Source organism: Curcuma longa, chromosome 14 (genome assembly GCF_044706935.1).
Source record: "Curcuma longa cultivar G26 ecotype Majalengka, Jawa Barat chromosome 14, ITB_CL_G26_1.1, whole genome shotgun sequence".
In the NCBI taxonomy this organism is placed as follows: Eukaryota; Viridiplantae; Streptophyta; class Magnoliopsida; order Zingiberales; family Zingiberaceae; genus Curcuma; species Curcuma longa.
The window spans coordinates 7,431,722-7,449,204 of NC_133874.1; the positions used below are offsets into that span (position 1 = coordinate 7,431,722).

Sequence of the window (17,483 nt, forward strand, 5' to 3'; positions counted from 1 at the left end):
GTCACTCGTGCCAAGACAGGGTCTCTTCGTCCTCGTGCTCTACTTGTCACTGCTGATTATTCTGAGCCGACCAACTATTCTGGTGCCAGTAAAGATCCTGCTTGGCGAGATGCCATGACTTCAGAGTACAATGCTCTCATTAGTAATGGTACATGGTCTTTGGTTCCTCGTAATGCTCATCAAAATCTTGTTGGTTGCAAATGGGTTTTTAAACTAAAGCGGAAGGCAGATGGGTCCATTGATCGTCATAAAGCCCGCTTAGTTGCTAAGGGATTCCACCAACAACAAGGAATTGACTATGTTGAGACTTTCAGCCCTGTGGTCAAGCCCACTACTATTCGCACTGTATTGGCTCTTGCTGTCTCCCAAGAATGGCCCATTCATCAGCTTGATGTGAGTAATGCCTTCCTACACGGGACATTGCATGAGGAGGTATATATGTCTCAGCCCCCTGGCTTTATTCATCCTGATTTTCCTAATCATGTTTGCCGTCTTCACAAGGCTATATATGGTCTAAAGCAAGCTCCGCGAGAATGGCATGCGACACTCCGTACTTCGTTGCTCAACCTTGGGTTTTTCGAATCTAAATCAGACTCCTCTCTTTTTGTCTATCATACTTCTGAGATAACGGCGTATATCTTGGTTTATGTCGATGATATAATTTTTACCAGCAACTCACCATCTCACATTGCCTCTGTTGTTCGCACACTGGGTGAGTTTTTCCCTCTTAAGGATCTGGGTAACCTTCATTATTTTCTTGGTGTTGAAGCGCTTCGCACACCCCAAGGTCTTTTCCTTAGCCAATCTCGCTACATTGCAGACTTATTGACTAGAGCCCAGATGCATAACTCAAAACCCCTTCACACTCCTGTTGCCTCTGGTTCATCCCTCTCTCGCCATGATGGCGATCCCTTAGTTGATCCTCAGCCCTACCGGAGTATTGTTGGTGGCCTTCAGTATCTTACTCTTACACGTCCTGAAATTGCATTTGCTGTCAATCGTGCATGTCAGTTTATGCAATCCCCCACTGCCTCTCACTGGGTGGCTGTTAAGCGTATTCTTCGATATCTCAGGCATACGCCACACCATGGTATCCTTATTCGACCCTCATCTTCTCTGGGTCTGACTGCTTATTCTGATGCTGATTGGGCAGGATGTCCTGATGATCGTCGATCTACCACTGGGTATTGTATTTTTCTTGGCAACACTCTTATCTCTTGGAATTCTAAGAAACAGCAAGTGGTTGCTCGCTCTAGTACTGAATCGGAATATCGTGCCTTAGCACATGCCACTGCTGAATTATGTTGGCTCCAGTCGCTTCTCAGTGAGCTCCATGTTCCCATGTTACAACCACCGGTTCTCTGGTGTGATAACGTTGGCGCCACGTTTCTCACTGCCAATCCAATTTTTCACGCGCGCACAAAACATATTGAGATTGACTTTCACTTTGTTCGTGAGCGTGTTGCTCGAAAGGCACTTCTGATTCAGTATATCTCTACCAAAGATCAAGTTGCCGACATTTTCACAAAAGGATTGTCCTCGCATCGTTTTGCCCTTCTTCGAGACAAGCTCACGGTGTGTGCCTCCCCGTTTCGCTTGCGGGAGGGTGTTAAGGAAATAATTATTCCTCAAGGAAATAATTATTCCTCAAGATCTTAGAGATTCTTGATATAAAGAATATCCTATTCTGATAAAACTTGATCACGAAGAAAACCTCTTAGCAAGGAATGTAATAATTTCATTTATTATTTTTTATTTCTATATACAATTGTTGTACAATGTATATATTCTCATATTGAATAAAGAAATGGTGTGCGAGAATATTATTCATTCATCTCTACTTATTTTTCTTCAACTGCTAAGTAAAAAATAATAAAAAAAAATTAATTTGATTTTACTAACCATGCTGGAGCTCTTCTTTTTTCTCCTCTTGATTTATCATAAACTTGCCAATAATATTCATCAGAGTTAGGTTTATATTTGTACGTAGGTGGAAAAGTGATGGGACCTTCACTCCATCCTTCAAATATTCCTCTCGGAGATAATTCAAATTTTAGCTACAAATTAAAATATAATATCTAATTAGGATCGAATTAAATCAAAAGTTTGATTGTTGTTGTTGTTGTTAATTAGTTTGTGAAAGTATTTATATATATATATATATATATATATATATACCTGATCTTTGCCTAATAACATTTTCCACTCCTCTTGATCGATAAGCGACCTTGTTTTTGCATTGGGTAAGGAGATCCGGTAGTTTAAATCTCCGAACAACACTACGCGACTGCATATAGAGAAGTAAGGCAACAATGATACGATGAAGAAGACGGTCGATTAGAAACTCAAAAAGTATGTACTTACTTGTGATCGAGAATTTTCTCGGGCAAATTGTTGGAAGAGTTGTTGGCAAAATAAGTCTTGGATAGAATATCGTTGAGGTTTAAGTTCCTAAGCCTTTTGTCTCCCTCTTTTTCTCCGGAACTTAGATGGCAACACACGAAGCAAAAACTTACTTCGTGAAGGTAGAATCTAACCGAAACCGAACCCTGTTGAATATCGTAGAAGACCAATTCAACATGCACCAAACCATCTGCACCAAACCATCAAAAGTAAAGTTTTTCAACTAGAAGTCACGGATTCGAGTATTGCAAAACAAGATAAAACTACGTACAATAGACTCTTTGCGATAGTTATCTCTTGACACTCCAAACACCCTCATACCTTGTTCTTCAAGCAGCCGATGATGCCGCAGCCTACACAAGAAACACATGGAGTCTTGATGAACCCTAGCAAGTCTTTCCTCGCCCAGACAGAGACCAGAATCCCAACCATTTGCTTGCTCACTATGCAACTGAATTCGGCATGATCGACAGCACCACCCCCTTGTTTCAGAGGGTACACCTTGTGGTGATGCAGAGCCTCCTCCTGATCAGCTCCAGAGCTCTTGTTCAGAGTGGCTCCAATGAGTGAGTTCCACTTCATGGCCACCTCCTTCCTTTCGGGGCCAAGCACATTCCTCGCGCTCAGTGGCACAATCTCTTGAAACCTTTTCGATGATCACAATAAAGGCAATGATCACAAAAAGGAAGGAACCATTATCGGTGTAGGATTATCGATCGATACGTACCCAAGAACATAAATGTCATACGAGTTGCTCGTATCCAGCCAATCGTCCAAAGTGTTCAGGTTGCTCGGCGGTGTGATGGCTCCGACATTCCAAGTGCTGACAAAGAGTCTGAAAGATTGAGAACAGACAGATATGAGAATTTAAGAGAAGATCAATTAGCTAGCTTCGAGTGTTCATGGAAGCTTACTTGTACTTGACTGCACGAAGCATTTCCATGTGGCAAAACCATGAAGCAATGAAGGAATGGGAGGTCTGAAGATCATGATATAGAGGCCAAGGTGGGTCATTGGGCACCTTCTTATGACTTTGAGGTGGCATTGTGGGTGGTGGTGAAGAAAAGGGAGGTCTGAAACTAGAATCTTCTTCAAAAATTTTGAGTAATTAATTATGTGATTAATTTTGAGATCTAATTTGTGGTGGAGAGGGAGGTTGTGGTGATTGGGTACATGGTTTCATTGAATGGTTTTGCAAGTTGATGATTTGTTTTGTTTGCTTGTTTGCATGTGGAATTTGTAAGGGGGACAGTTTGAAGCTAAAAATCAATGCATGTTTAATGTGTTGTGTGGAAAAAGAAAACTAGGATGAATTAGCCTTTTCCATTGTTTATTTTGATAATTAATTGTAAGTTTGTGAGTGGAAATGAACTTAAAGTCAGAAAAAGATTCTCAAGTTGATTAATGTTAATCTTGAATTGTATATATCCATACTAAAAATTTAATTTAATGTTGACTTCATCAAAGTTGACAATCCAACTAATAGTGTGAGCTAAGGATAAAATTAATAATTCAAATGTTATTTAGATCATTCTTATTCAAGAATTAACAACAAAGGATCGTCATCATGTGAAATTATTAGTCAAAGAATTGTATACAAAAAATATTTGTGAAGAGGCCAAAAAACAGTTGGAGTTACTTTGGACCTAATGAATATTTATTCATTAGTATAGTGAATAATGTTCTATTAAATCATGCAAGATATTTTTATTTTGTACTATTATATGAATGATAATTTTAGATTAGGAATCGATTTCCTCCCACTTGCTAGTATTTGAATCACAAAAACATTAGAGCCAGACAAAATTTTAACACCTAATAAATAGTTAAATATGTCATCTTCTTAAGCTAAATATTGTTAATCCTCAATAAACTAACAGGCAATAAAATGTATTTATAGAACAAATTAATTAATTACAGTTTTCATTTTCATTCTCATTTAATCCAAAACCTCCCTAATAACAAAAAGATTTACATAGTTAATCTCGAATAATTATGACAAATATAATTTGATGATAATGGCAACTAAAAATTTATAGGTTGATGGGTGATGATATCTAATGTGTGCACACCTACTCAGCACAAAAATATCTTGCAACAAAATATTTCAACTGGTTTTATTTAATTAATGGAGTTAAAGTAATGCTTAATCTTGTTGCAGATATCTACCTCAAATTTATATTAACACAATCCACAACTTGCAGGGATAGAAAAAAGAAAGCAATTAGGTTAGATCATGTTATCACTACTTATTGCATGAACACTAAAGAATAAGAGGTATCAAATCTGAAAGGGATGGAAACCAGAAGGAAATTCACATCACATTGCTCCTTGTGCATCATTCCATTGGGAGGTCAAGCATTTTGTTATTGTTTAATATTAAACAATAACATGTATGGAATATCACTAAACAAGATTAGAGATAGCTTTAACACCAGTTGCTAGATCTTATCGTCTTACATTAAGAACATGTAGATCGAAAATTTACATATGGACTCGATGGAACTTAGTTCAACTGCCTCTTCAAAGACTTTGCCTAAGGCTTTCATTGTGCTTGTAATAAAACTTCACTATTATCACTTAGTAGGTGTTTGGGGTCACTGGGGTGACAGATTCCACTTTTTTGCTGAAGAACTACAATCTCATGCAAAATAGAAATGCTAGAGATTGATTCAAACAAAAGGGTTCCTTTTTCGTTTCTACTTGTTCCTCTCTAGCAATGCAGAGCTTAGTGAAGTTGTGCGATGCGTGCATTGAATGCTGAAAACGAGTATCAGTCGTCTATGTGCTTACATGCTTGCAAAAGGAATGAGTCGCGTGAAATGGATGTTCACATAGTCAATTGTCATTTTCGACCAGCAGATCTTGGTGTGGCATCCCATCTTGTTTGCCAAGCAGTAGCATATGTAGATACAGTGGAACTTGTCTTGCTAATTGATTGTGAGGTGAGGTGCAAACTTTTCTTGGTGACAAGCCAAACAATCCAAAAAAAATCCAATCCATCCTGCAACAACATTTAAATGTTATCATAATCTATGGTGTGTAGAAATTTCAACCAATTACTCTTATCAATTAGTGCAGAGATGACTAATAGGTGGTTTTAAAAAAAATTTAAGTTACATCACTATATGAATAAACTTGAATTGGTCAGATGTAAATAGACTCATTTGAGAGATTAGAAATAATAAACAAATATAAAGGTAGAGAACTTCTACAAGGGAACAATTGCGGAAACTGGAAAATGTGATGAAAAAACTATCAAATAATACTTCTTCAGAAACATACAGTCACCATGTATTTTCTATTTTGTGCAGAATATAAGTTGATTCTTTCATTCTCAAGGGCCCTCTGAAACTGTATGAGAGTAGATATGTTACATACCAGTGGCTACCATGACTATTATGATTGCTGAGATAGTTGCTATGGAGATTACGAAAGCTGCCATGGACAATGCACCAATGTAAATGGTGATTAAGCATGTAAAGAAGAAGGCCAGAAAGCCGCAAGCAGCTGCCAGAGACACCAGTAAGGAAACAATTATAGCATTTAGCGTAGCTGTAAACAAGAAGCCCGAAAAATCAGCAAGCCTGTCAAAGTGAGAAGGGTGATTGCTCCAACCTGACATTCAGAAAAGAGTTGATAATTAAGTGGGTTTCATATGTTCACTAGAGTGAAAAAAACCCTACTAGTCATTACAGTGCCATAACAAATGTGTAACAGTGAAATGTTTTATTGTGCATATGCTTGCTTAACGAGCCAAAAATCTAAACAAGGTTTCAAATTGAGCTCTACTTTAAAGTGATTAAGACAACAAGAGTGTCAAAAAAAAAAAAGAAGAAAAATTCTGTTCAAAAGAACAGAAAGAACTTTAGATTGGTAAAGAAATCAAACAAGATCTCTTGAAAGAGAAAGTTGAATAAACAGCCTACAAAGAAATGCTGCAGTGGAATCAACCACATTCCTCTAATGAGCAAAATAAGAAATCAAGCACTAAAATTTCTTATTGGAGATTATGATGCAACTGCATACAAATGAATGTTGCAATTGAATCAACCAGATGTTCCTAGTGCAGCAGCGTAGTGTACCCACTATATTAGTCCATCATATAAGGAAATTTTAAGGAATCAGGCACTAGATTCTTATAAGAGATTCATGATACAGCGCCATAGAAAGGAAAGTTGTGGTTGAAGTAATCAGATACTTGTGCTACAGAAGACACTGTATGCACTCTATTAGTTCTTCATGTGATTATTTCTTGTAATTTGTAATGACAAGCATCAGACGGTCCTATATCAGAAGGCATTCAGAGCACGATCCCGAGCAATTTGCTTCGATACTGTTGGACCACAAAGTAACTTTCTGTGGAACTAGAATTAAAAATTCACTAATAATGTACCTCAACAAATCATCCAACAAGTTTAACTCCCGATACTACATGTAGTCTGCAGTTAGCAAAAGTTAACAGAAAGGTTTCATCTAGTTTGTGTTTCTATGCTCATTGCTACATGGATGTTGAGCTGAGGTTGTGGTTATTGTCTAATATTCAATTCGTCTTGGCAGATGTTTCATTTGTTGGCACGATTGTGTTGCCCAATTGTTATTTGGGGTATAGAAAATGTGAATGTGTGACATTTGACAATCTGTTCATCTGATTTTTTTTTTAAACATGAAAGTCCTTTACATAGATCCAAATCTTCAATTACTAGAGCAGCAGCCATTGTCGCATCATGGAATGTCTACCCATTCACATCCAACAAAGCATCTTAAACTATTCAGGATTCAGCTTGCATTGTCTTCAAAGATCAAATTAGAGAAAGAAAAAGAAATCATAAAGAGAACAAGTGAGCAGAATGGGATCTACTAACCTCTACCAAAATTTGACCATGAAAATCCAGTCTAATCAATTGAAGATCTAGAGCAAGCAAAGGACGAGGCGTACCGAGATGAAGGCGGCTGCCGCGACGGGTCCAGAGGCGGAGGCCCCTCGCAGAGTTTCTCGAAGCGTCTTGAAGGCGGGGGAAGGACTTGGCGGCGGAGGACTTGATCCGCGGGAGGAGTGCAGGCGGAGGCGGCGAAACGACGCCCGCGAAGAAATCGCCGAGGACAGAGCAGAGCGCATCGCTGCCACGGCCAGCAACGACGGGATCGAGCTCGACCTCGATCGTCCCGCAAACGCCTTCCTCGCTGCCGCCGCCGGTGCAGTTACGGAATAATATATACATTATTTACCTACATTTCAGTTCCATCTCATCTAATAAGCTTCTCCTCTCCTCTGCTCTCGCCCTTCTCTTTGCTCCTCGCCGCTCCATCGTCAATGTGAATCATGCAGTGACCGCGCTCACCACAAGGCCCTCGCCCTCTGCCTCAAATTCCTCCATACCTAAAGCGAAAGGAGCTCTGATTCGATCGGCATGCGGAGGGGATCGCAACGGCGAGCAAGCCAATGCGGTGGACAGGGGGCAGAGCGCTTCACGATCCGCCGCGGTGACCACGCAAGAACCTATCTTTCCACCTCTCCAAGATCCACAATCGCAAATCGACAGCTTCGTAATTCGCCGATCCGAATTTGGCCAAGAAATCTGAGAACCCATTGCGGTCGCCCAAAGATCTAAGGAATTCAGCAGGTATTCTTCGTTCATTGAGCCGGCGTGGAGCACTAGAAGCAAAAGGCCTCGTGCGATAGCCATGTGCTTGGCATGACCTCACCTGTGGCGGTGGCGGTGGCGGTGGCGGTTGCAACCTCCCCACGTACAGCAGCCGCCCGTGACTGTACAGTGACTCATCCATCGAGTCTTTATCCTTAGCTTTGCTTCTCACTGAGCACTCATCCGGTAAGCATCATCCATGCTACAAAGAACACAAAACTAAGCACTCACAGTGAACATAATGCGTTGGTGATCGAGTGCTTTAGCTCTCTGCTTTGGTCCCCGATGCTGCCGACTGCATGCAAGATTCCATGGCCAGCAAAACCAATCTGAACATCACCGAGAATGAGTACGACAGATTTATGTATGGGGCTCCTTAGGACCACGTTCTCCACCGGTATACTTCAGGTCCGATTGATCTGAGGTCGGATGAGTATTCGCCGAGGCAATGCTCATTCCACCTTTTTGCTGCAGAGGTCGGATGAGTACAACATGGATGGTCACGGGCTTCCTTCTCCTCCTCCTCCTGTGTCTCGTCTCTTGTAGTAAGCATAGCCTTAAAGTCACTCCCTTCCCTTACCCTCAAGCAACAATCAAGCGCTCACTAACATGTCTGAATTCTTGCTTCTGCTCCTCTTCTCTTCCATGGCTTCTTCTTCTTCTTCGGCCTCCTCCGACGATGACTTCGTCTACGCCGGTTGCTCGCAGCCCAAGTACGCCGCTGCCTCCCCGTACCAATACAATCTCGGCGCCCTATTCGCCTCCCTCGCCAACTCCGCCGCCTTCTCCTCCTACGCCAACTTCACCTCCGCCGCCGCCGGAACGCCGGCCGCCTACGGGCTATTCCAGTGCCGCGGCGACATGGCGGTGTCCGAGTGCGCCGCCTGCGTCCGCTCCGGCCTCTCCCAGCTCTCCGCCCTCTGCCCCTCCGCCGCCGGCGCCTCCGTCCAGCTGAGGGGATGCTACCTCCGCTACGGCAACGACTCCTTCCTCGGCAAGCCAGACACCTCAGTGCTCTACAAGAAGTGCGCCTCCCCCTCCGCCAGCGGAGGACACGGCGACGACGAATCCGGCATGCAGCTCTCCATGCGCGACGCTGCGCTCGCTGCCCTGCAGCCGAGCGGAGGCGGGAGCTACAGGGTCGGCGCCGCCGGGGAAGTGAAGGCGGTGGCGCAGTGCGTCGGCGACCAGTCGGCGAAGCAGTGCGACGAGTGCACGGCGGCGGCAGTAGCGCGGCTCAAGGAGGTCTGCGGGCTCGCCGGCGCCGGCGACGCTTACCTCGGCAAATGCTACGTCAGGTACTCGTCCGACGGAGTCGACGCCTCCCATGACGACCACGGTGAGTTCAGCTGTTGATTTCATTATCTGATCAGACGGATACAAACGCCTTTCACAAGAAATCTGTAAATTTTCTTCTTAAAAAAAAATGGATTCACAATCATCAATTCCGATTTTCATTCATCTAGAATTGGCCAGTGATTCCTCTTCTATTCATTTTCGTATACATATTTTCCCTTTTTTTTATCTTTTAAAATTTAGAATTTAACGGTCGAATTCAGGAGATGAGGCAGGAAAAACAGTGGCAATCATAATTGGCCTCATTGCAGGAGTTGCTCTCATACTCCTCTTCCTTTCCTTCATCAGAAAAGCAGGAAATCAAGGTAGTTTTCATTATAATTTTTATTCTTCATTTTTATAATCCATTTTTGTTTAATCTTTTTATTTGCAGGTAAGTATTAGTAAGGTTGAGGTGGCAGTATTCTACAATAGTTGTTTGAGAACCTTTTATTGATCTGATATGGATGAGAAAGTTCCTTGAAAGCAGTGAAGTGGGGAAGTTGCAGAGATCAATGGAGATGAGCTGATAAGATTCCAAACAAATAAGCCCCACAAATTTCTAAGCTGGGATACCATTGATCTCTTGCTGTTTATCAAACTCAATTCTTATAGACTTGAGGAATGAGGAACGAGTTAGGAAACAGATGGAATAAGATTTATGTATGAAACATTGATGGACTTTTAGTTTTTGTTTTTCATCGAAACCTCTAGCACAGCCGATCGCATCACCAAGAAATCATGCTCGTAGAGAACTTGATCACTAACAAGCATCTCGGGTGGTCGTTCATAGAAGTACCCAACTTTAAGCTCATAGAAGTAAAACATGGAAGGAACAAATGAGAATTATTGCTTTTTAATCACAACTAAATCAAGAAAAATTATCAAATTTTTCTATAATTTTTTTCTCCTAAAAGATATGAAATAAATGGACTTTTAATCATTCAAGCAAATTAAGACACATTTTGTAATGTAAGTCTTTGATTATAAGATATTCAAATTCGACTTAAGCGAGTTAAATAAAGAGAAGTACCTTATAAACTAGTGACCATCGCTCCACTGATGGCCAGCCTTCTTCACAGTCCTTTCCTGCAAGAGAAAAAAAGGGAAACAAAAGTTAGTGAATGATTAAGAGTTATTATAACATGCATCCACTGCATTGAGAAAGGTAAAGAATGAAAGAGGGCAAAGTGATGAGCTAAACTATGATGGCTGCCCCCAAAGCTCTCTCGACTCCATTAGATCTTTTCACTGTTCCAACTTATCCAATCAAATAAAAAGTTATGGATGGCATGGTCTACATGTTTTGCAAGTAGTTCAATTCATCGTGGAGTGTGTTATCTTATCGACGTTCTTGCAGTCATAAAGATGGTACAAGTGTCACATGAATATACAATTCTCCCTTTCATTTCACCTCAAATAATAATAATAGCATGACAACAAGAAAACAAGTCATCGTTTATGGATGCCAAAGTCCAGGAGAAGAATTCTATTACTCTAGACAAACAACTTCTCAGGTAAAACCAAAGGGTTAGAAGATGCAGTCAATAAGATCCAGAGATGATTTACGACTATTGAATCTGGAATAATGATAATGATGACAATTGTCAACAATTCACAAATTACCTTTGGTGACCAAAATTGACCAAAACTGAATCAGCGTTCGTCTTCCTTCGAATCAGGCTCCACTCTCCAACATAACTGAGCATCCACGGTTAGAAGCCGCACGTATGTGACCTGCTCAAATCATGCTTCAAAGTCCATTTGGATTTCTAGATTTTGTATTTACCACCACTTGGTCTAAAATTGGAGCATTCTGCACGTTAGATTCAAAAAAGATAAACCTTAAAGATGATGATAGCTATTACTTACCTGCAAAAGTTTCCATCCGTAAATAAAAGCATGCACAGCAGGTGCCAAGTCCTTTGTCTCTGGATTAGGGACAATGGCCAGAAGTTAATTTTGAACAAATCTTAATTACATGCTCTGAAATACACTACAATAACATCTCTCGCATGGAAATTTATTATATTATGATGATCGATAGAATCACACATTGTCCGGACATTCAAATACATAAACTGATTTATTTAAAGCCAACAGTTTTGATCTTTACCAACTTGGTACCAAGTTGGCACTTTCATGTACACAAACTTATGTTACTTGGTACTTGAGACTCCCCACTCTCGATGATGGACTTTGGATTTGTCATAAGCCACTAGTCCTTCTGGTTGCAAGAAATATTGATTTCACTTGATGAAGATATGCTTGACATATTGCTACTTTCTAAGCCACTACCATTCTCTGGGTTCATCTTGGAGCAAGAGTAAGGGATTGCACTGGTCAACCTAAACATAAGCAGAAGAATTCTTAGGTAGACAAGAACTCTACAAGTTCTAATTTGTAAGTCTACAAATCCAGGAAAGTCCAAGAAGGAAAGAGGAAGATGATAACTAGTGCTTGAAGTAATAAAGAATTGAACTTAACACAGAAAACCAACCTCTCCTTGCGCTTTTCTAAGAATCGAGCTAGTGATGCCTTCCGAGCTTGAGGAACAGCTGCAAATAAACAGCCAGCATTATCTTATTAAAAGTGCAAGCTAATAGTTAGTTTTACAACACAGGAAAAGATTAATTGCAATGCCAGTGTTGGTCTCTGTTGATAACATTTGTCATGTAATAAATAAGTATACTCAGAATAGTGATGGGAATCATGAACCGATGGACCGGATTACCTTTTGGCATGGTAGTTCCTGCAGTTTCTGAGCCACAGGCAGCAGATGAAGTTTTGGAGGCCTCTTGCTGGCTTGCTGGAACCAACTGAACAGCAGCTTTAGAATCTGCTGCATCACTATTCATTCTCAAACCACCTCCTGAGCTAGCCACTGAATGTGATGTACCTGATGGCAAAACACCTGAGCTCAAAAGTATCGGCAAAGGGATTATGCTCTCCTGCCTCTTTGCCCTTGAATCAATCGATCCTGCCATTTTGGTTGGAGCCACTAATATGGTTGGTACGTGTGCATGGGCTGTTTGATTCATAACATTTGGAGTTATATTAGGTCCCTTGCTTGCCAAAGAAATAATCTCCTGTACCTGAAAGTCCAAAGCACACAACGATATAGATTCATAAGCATGATATCTCTTACATCGCACAAATTACATAAACACCAAAGAACATAAATATTAACCTTGTCTGATGAAATGTTGTCATACACATTCACATGACCATCATAAAAGATAGTTAGCTGACCAGTCATTTTAATGGGCCAGGAAATATTCCTAATGAACAAATCAAGCATACCATAATGTCACCAAAATATGAAAAGTTAATGCTGAAAAGAACAGTAGAGAACTTGTACCAAAAGCCTGAACATGTCTTACAGGCTACCAGGTTCACCTACAAAATTACAGTTCCCAATTTGATCACCAAGAAATTGTTGCTTTGGAGAGGCAACTGTTACATTATGTGCATGTTGAATATTGGAGAAAGGACTGCTGCCAGTGCCAGGAAAGCCGTGGTCTGAGAAGGTGGGGATCATTCGGATTTCATCCAAATGGGGGAGTGAAGCAGCAAAAGAATCTGAGGTAAAAGGCTGATATGTATACCGAGGATATTGACTGAAGCCTCGTTTATCAAGATTCACACGTTTCTGCAAAAGCATGGCATCAAATTTTGTCACTTTGGAAAGATATAATTAGAGTGATTCATGAATCATGATCTATAAAACTAGTATGTAAATCACGGCACACCTGAGCTGCTAAACCATGGGGAGTTTTTAGGTTGACATCAAGGCCATCCATGGATATATGATTCAATCTTAAAGATGAGTGGTTATTAAAAACATGTTTTCTAGGCTTCTCTTCTTGTGGAATCTTGGTAAGCATGTACTGCGGTGTAGAAGAGACCATGTTTGAGAAAGGCCACTTCACAGATGGGAGAGCTGAGACTCCAAAATCAAAATACATAAGGTAATTATATGACATAATCAAAATCACAGATCATAAGTCCTGTAATACTAGATCATTTGTTAAAGGTTAACCCAAATGATGAGGACAAGTCACCATGAAACGAAAATGAGAGAGATATATGTGGATTATCTAGCCAAATACTCTCTTTTTCAACAATGATCCTTTCAATTTAAAACAGATAATCAGAAGCAAATTGGTAGCAATAGAAACTAGAGTACCAAGAGATCATAATTAGCGTGCTAAAAAATTCATAAGAACTAAGATATAATTCTCATCATTGCTTCTTGAATTCTCAAAATAATATGACAACTTTAATAGAAAACAGGGTGATCTAATCTTTGAGAAAATGGAAACAAATTACATCCATAAAAAATAAAAATTTGCAAACATAACTAGAAAAAATATCACTATAGTAAGAAAATTTTTCCATAGTTGTCCCATTAACAAGGGTAATCCACCATAAAGGTAACCTACTATCCATAATCAACTCTAATCAATCAGGACTACTCCCATAACTATTCTAGCTAAATACCTTTGCTGAACTTGAAAATACCTTAAATCATTCCATGAAGTATCACAAAATCACGTCTTTAGCAAATCTAGGACGCCAACCTCCAAAATCATGTATAACAAGATTATATTTGTTAGATTCTTAGCATAAGGCAATTATTTTGACAGGGCAATCAAATCTTTCAGAAAATGGAAAGAAACTACATCCACAATAATATAATCCACCAAACTTAACTAGAGAAGCAACTACAATAGAAAAACTCTTGTCGTATTTTACTTGTAACCAAGAGACTAATATATCCATAACCCACTCCAAAGTCCAATCAACTAGGGCTATTTCCCATCAGTAGTCACATCGTTAGCTAATACATTTGCCGAACATGAAGAATAACTTATATCATTTCATCAAACATTTCAAAATCACATCTTTAGCAAACCCAGAACCCCAGCCTCCAAAATCATGTATAACACTATTATATTTGTTAAATTCTTAATATAACGCGACAATTTTGATAAAGCAATCAAATCTTTAAGTTAGAAAGAAACTACATGCCTAAAAATAAAATCCAGCAAACTTAACTACAAAAAATCACTATAATAGCTCGAAATTCTCTAGTAAACAAGAGGCTAATCCACCATAAAGAAAGCACATCCTTAGCTAAAGCATTTGCAGAACATTAAAACACCTTAATCATTTCATCACACGGTATTACAAAATCAAAACATATGAAGAAGAAATCCAACCGTAAGCTCATGGATCCAACAGAAACGCCTAGAATAAGGATAAAATTCACACACCTGCTTCATGGCGGCTCGCGGTCGCGTCATCGCCGGAGTCTCGCCCGAGGATTCCGATGAAATCCCTCTCCATCGTTGGATCGGGTTGCAAAATAAACCTAATCGACGCCAACCTTTCCTTATCTCGATCTCTCCTCCTCGCGACGCTACCGAATCCTACGAAAAAAGCTTCGTAACTGTCAATTTCCTTTCCTTTTCTTTTCTTTTCTATTTATTGAGGATTATAGAATAGGAAATCAAGAGGTTACCGGATGGCGCCGGTGGTTGAAGCCCGCGTGCGCGCTAAGGAACGAACAAAGCGGGAATCGACGCGAAATGGCGACACGTGCTCGCAACGATGACCGGCGTCGCGTCGGCTTGAGCCGATCGATCGGCTTCACGTTTAGGCGCCAATCTGCCAGCCGGCCCCCGATTGGAAAATTCCATGCAGCACTAGATTGTTTTCAAAATTACACTTTAATCCTCAACTTTTGCAGTGGAGCACCGTTATAGGTGAGAAGAAGAGAAGATGTAAAATTTCACTTTACCCCTTATAGTTTACTTTCGTTTCTTTAAAAATATCTTCTAAAATTTCCAGTCATTGCTTTATTTGGGCTTCGTTTGGTTGGCTCCAAATTTGGGGACTGCCTTATTTAGTTCGCTCGTCTTCTGGCTTCGATTTCTGTTGCTGCTGCCTCCAACGCGAGAGGAGAAGAGGAGCGATCCGAAGAGGCGTCGGCTCGAAGGTTTCTCCCTCGACTCCCTCTTTTTTCATGAACCAGATGATTTTTAGTGGCATTCTGTTTGAAGTAATGGAAGAAATTAGGTTTTTTCCTCCTCTAAACTTGTTCCCTTTGTCAAATGCTTGCCCTACTTAAGTTAGCGAAGAGGTTTTGAGATTTTATCACCCTGATCCATTGGCTATATGCGTTCGTCATTTTTGGTAGCTATTTGATAGTGTTGATTTACAATGAAACAATCAGAGAAAAGAGTTGAAGAAAGACACTAGAAAAAAAGTGTTTTTTTTATAGTCAGTGTATCTTACTATATTGGGTGTCCATTGTGAGCATCGGTTTCGTTCTTTGTGTTGGTTGCTACTTTGGGAGTTAACTTTAGCACTTGCAGCTGAGTTCTAGAGTAATGCAGTCAAACCAAGGAGGGAGCTTGTCAATAGGAAACATTTGATTGAATTTTAAGTTTCTTTGACTTATCATTGTCGTTTGGGATCATTACAAGCTTTTGAACTCCCATCCTCACATTGTTCGTTCCATTTTCACATACAATTTGTTTTGGCGCTATACTTGTTTGCTAAGTCTACCACACCGACAAACGGAGGGAACAGAACTATGTTTGTAAACTGAGGATAGTTATGCTGATAGGCCTTTGTGGTGTTGGGTCTTTGAACACAATGGAAAAGTTATCATGTATGACGTGAATTGGTGATTAAAATGGCCTCTACATGCCTCATTGTGTGGTGGTGAGCTTCTTCCCTTGAAATGAACTTCTTCTATTCCAATATCAAACCATGGGTTTTTGACAGTTACTGCCTGGATCCATACTGGTGGTGAGCTTCTTCCCTTGAAGGTGGCACAGATCTTTCAACTGAATCATTAAGAAGAAAGCATTGAATGTGATTAGGGTTATTCAGTATATAATTACACTTATTTATTCTTAATTTTCTTCCATGAAATTTAATATATAAATTGTATACTTAAATGCTATGTGATTGTAGCTTTCAATTTGTATGAGCGCTTACATGAGTATCCTTCCCTGTTTCAGGAGACATTGCAGGAAGGAATTATATTCCTTGCCATCTTGCAAACGAGAGAGATCTCATGATTTCTGAGATGGCACTCCACCTCGTCGACCTGTCCCTGTACATTCATCTGAGGAAGAACTAGCATTGAGGCGTGATGAAATCCATAGGCTTCGTGCTGACAATCAACTGCTGATAGATGAAAATGTTGCTAACAGGAGAGAGGTAACTTTCGCCAAAGATGAACTCCATCAACTTTAGTCAGGCTATATCCAAACTCCGGACTGATAAAGAACTTGAGGTGAGGGAACTGATCCAGAGATCTTTGTGCTGTTGAGCCCCTCAGACAAGAAGTCATGCAATTAAATCTGAAGCACAAAAGTTTGAAGCTTTGCAACAAGATCTGAAAGACTGAAACATTTGCAGTAGAATGAACAAATACCAACATTATGAGCTGACATTGATGGATTTCGACAGGAATTGGTTAGAGCCAGGTCTGCAGTTTCCCTATTATTGTTTCACTGCCATTTCTTTACCTTTCTTGATAATCAAAATATGAATACCTAAATGGGTAAAATATGAGAAGCAAAAGCTGAGCAAGTAGAACAGAGGCAAGCAATGGAGAAAAACCTTGTATCCATGGCAATGTGCTTAACCCGAATGCCAGTATGAGTCGCCCAACTCTGTACGCTGATGGCCATGCCCGAGACAAAGGTTATTCTGGTTGTGTGTCCTCGTTGAACCTTGTGGTTTTGCTCATCATTGAAGGAAATTCTTCTACAAAGTCGCAGATAACTTCCTCTTTTTGAGTGGTGCATTGAGAACGAATCTGGCTCTTGCATTTCACTTGTGTTGAATGTGTTGAATGCTTGATAGAAACAGCGTGATCTTGATATTGACAGTTTTTACTGACATTCATGTTCCAAACATTGGAATTCTCACTTTGAATGAGAAGTTTGATTGTTGAGTTCGACTTTTTGTCATACGATGTTATTTGTTCGTGGAATCACTTTGTTCCTGCAATCAGTTTTACAGCATTTTCATTTTAGATTCTTTATAGGTATCAGTTTATTATTATTATTATTT

The 17,483-nt window shown here is 40.1% G+C and overlaps 3 protein-coding genes and 2 pseudogenes across 5 annotated transcripts; 2 read left to right on the plus strand and 3 right to left on the minus strand.

Moving 5' to 3' along the window:
• Positions 1-1,655: 1,655 nt before the first annotated feature.
• LOC141844836 (type IV inositol polyphosphate 5-phosphatase 9-like) lies at positions 1,656-3,356 on the minus strand. The gene is made up of 6 exons (XM_074732824.1): positions 3,318-3,356; positions 3,131-3,238; positions 2,725-3,049; positions 2,365-2,549; positions 2,179-2,287; positions 1,656-1,682 (listed from the first exon to the last, which is right to left on the minus strand). Exons 1-6 carry the CDS (start codon positions 3,344-3,346, stop codon positions 1,656-1,658), a joined length of 783 nt encoding a protein of 260 aa, XP_074588925.1. The 5' UTR covers positions 3,347-3,356.
• Positions 3,357-5,248: 1,892 nt separating this feature from the next.
• On the minus strand, positions 5,249-7,625 carry LOC141844837 (uncharacterized; annotated as a pseudogene).
• A 1,009-nt stretch (positions 7,626-8,634) lies between these two features.
• On the plus strand, positions 8,635-9,788 carry LOC141844838 (plasmodesmata-located protein 7-like). The gene is made up of 3 exons (XM_074732825.1): positions 8,635-9,387; positions 9,608-9,712; positions 9,778-9,788. Exons 1-3 carry the CDS (start codon positions 8,658-8,660, stop codon positions 9,786-9,788), a joined length of 846 nt encoding a protein of 281 aa, XP_074588926.1. The 5' UTR covers positions 8,635-8,657.
• A 1,606-nt stretch (positions 9,789-11,394) lies between these two features.
• LOC141845161 (protein TIFY 6b-like) lies at positions 11,395-14,988 on the minus strand. 3 transcript variants are annotated; one of them, XM_074733211.1, is made up of 8 exons: positions 14,911-14,988; positions 14,663-14,818; positions 13,136-13,326; positions 12,767-13,035; positions 12,574-12,664; positions 12,118-12,478; positions 11,884-11,941; positions 11,395-11,731 (listed from the first exon to the last, which is right to left on the minus strand). In XM_074733211.1, the coding sequence occupies exons 2-8, from the start codon at positions 14,733-14,735 to the stop codon at positions 11,602-11,604; spliced, it is 1,173 nt and encodes a 390-aa protein (XP_074589312.1). In that variant the 5' UTR covers positions 14,736-14,818; positions 14,911-14,988; the 3' UTR covers positions 11,395-11,601. The 3 variants fall into 3 exon arrangements, with proteins under 3 accessions (XP_074589312.1, XP_074589313.1, XP_074589311.1); XM_074733212.1 differs by lacking the exon at positions 14,911-14,988 and having other exon boundaries at positions 12,118-12,472; positions 14,663-14,833; XM_074733210.1 differs by lacking the exon at positions 14,911-14,988 and having other exon boundaries at positions 14,663-14,833.
• LOC141845162 (uncharacterized) lies at positions 14,719-17,250 on the plus strand (annotated as a pseudogene).
• The last annotated feature ends 233 nt before the right edge of the window (positions 17,251-17,483 follow it).

Bases quoted from the DNA above. Each gene is read 5' to 3' on its own strand.
- LOC141844836 (XM_074732824.1), bottom strand. From the start codon at position 3,346: ATGGAAATGCTTCGTGCAGTCAAGTACAA. The intron at 3,050-3,130 runs GTACGTATCGAT...ATCATCGAAAAG, and splicing joins TATGACATTTATGTTCTTGG to GTTTCAAGAGATTGTGCCAC. The intron at 1,683-2,178 runs GTATATATATAT...TTATCAGAATAG, and splicing joins TGTTATTAGGCAAAGATCAG to GATATTCTTTATATCAAGAA.
- LOC141844838 (XM_074732825.1), top strand. From the start codon at position 8,658: ATGTCTGAATTCTTGCTTCTGCTCCTCTTCTCTTCCATGGCTTCTTCT. The intron at 9,388-9,607 runs GTGAGTTCAGCT...GGTCGAATTCAG, and splicing joins CGCCTCCCATGACGACCACG to GAGATGAGGCAGGAAAAACA.
- LOC141845161 (XM_074733211.1), bottom strand. From the start codon at position 14,735: ATGGAGAGGGATTTCATCGGAATCCTCGGGCGAGACTCCGGCGATGAC. The intron at 13,327-14,662 runs GTGTGTGAATTT...TTGGAGTCTCAG, and splicing joins CGCGAGCCGCCATGAAGCAG to CTCTCCCATCTGTGAAGTGG. The intron at 12,665-12,766 runs GTAAGACATGTT...TTTGTTCATTAG, and splicing joins GTAGGTGAACCTGGTAGCCT to GAATATTTCCTGGCCCATTA.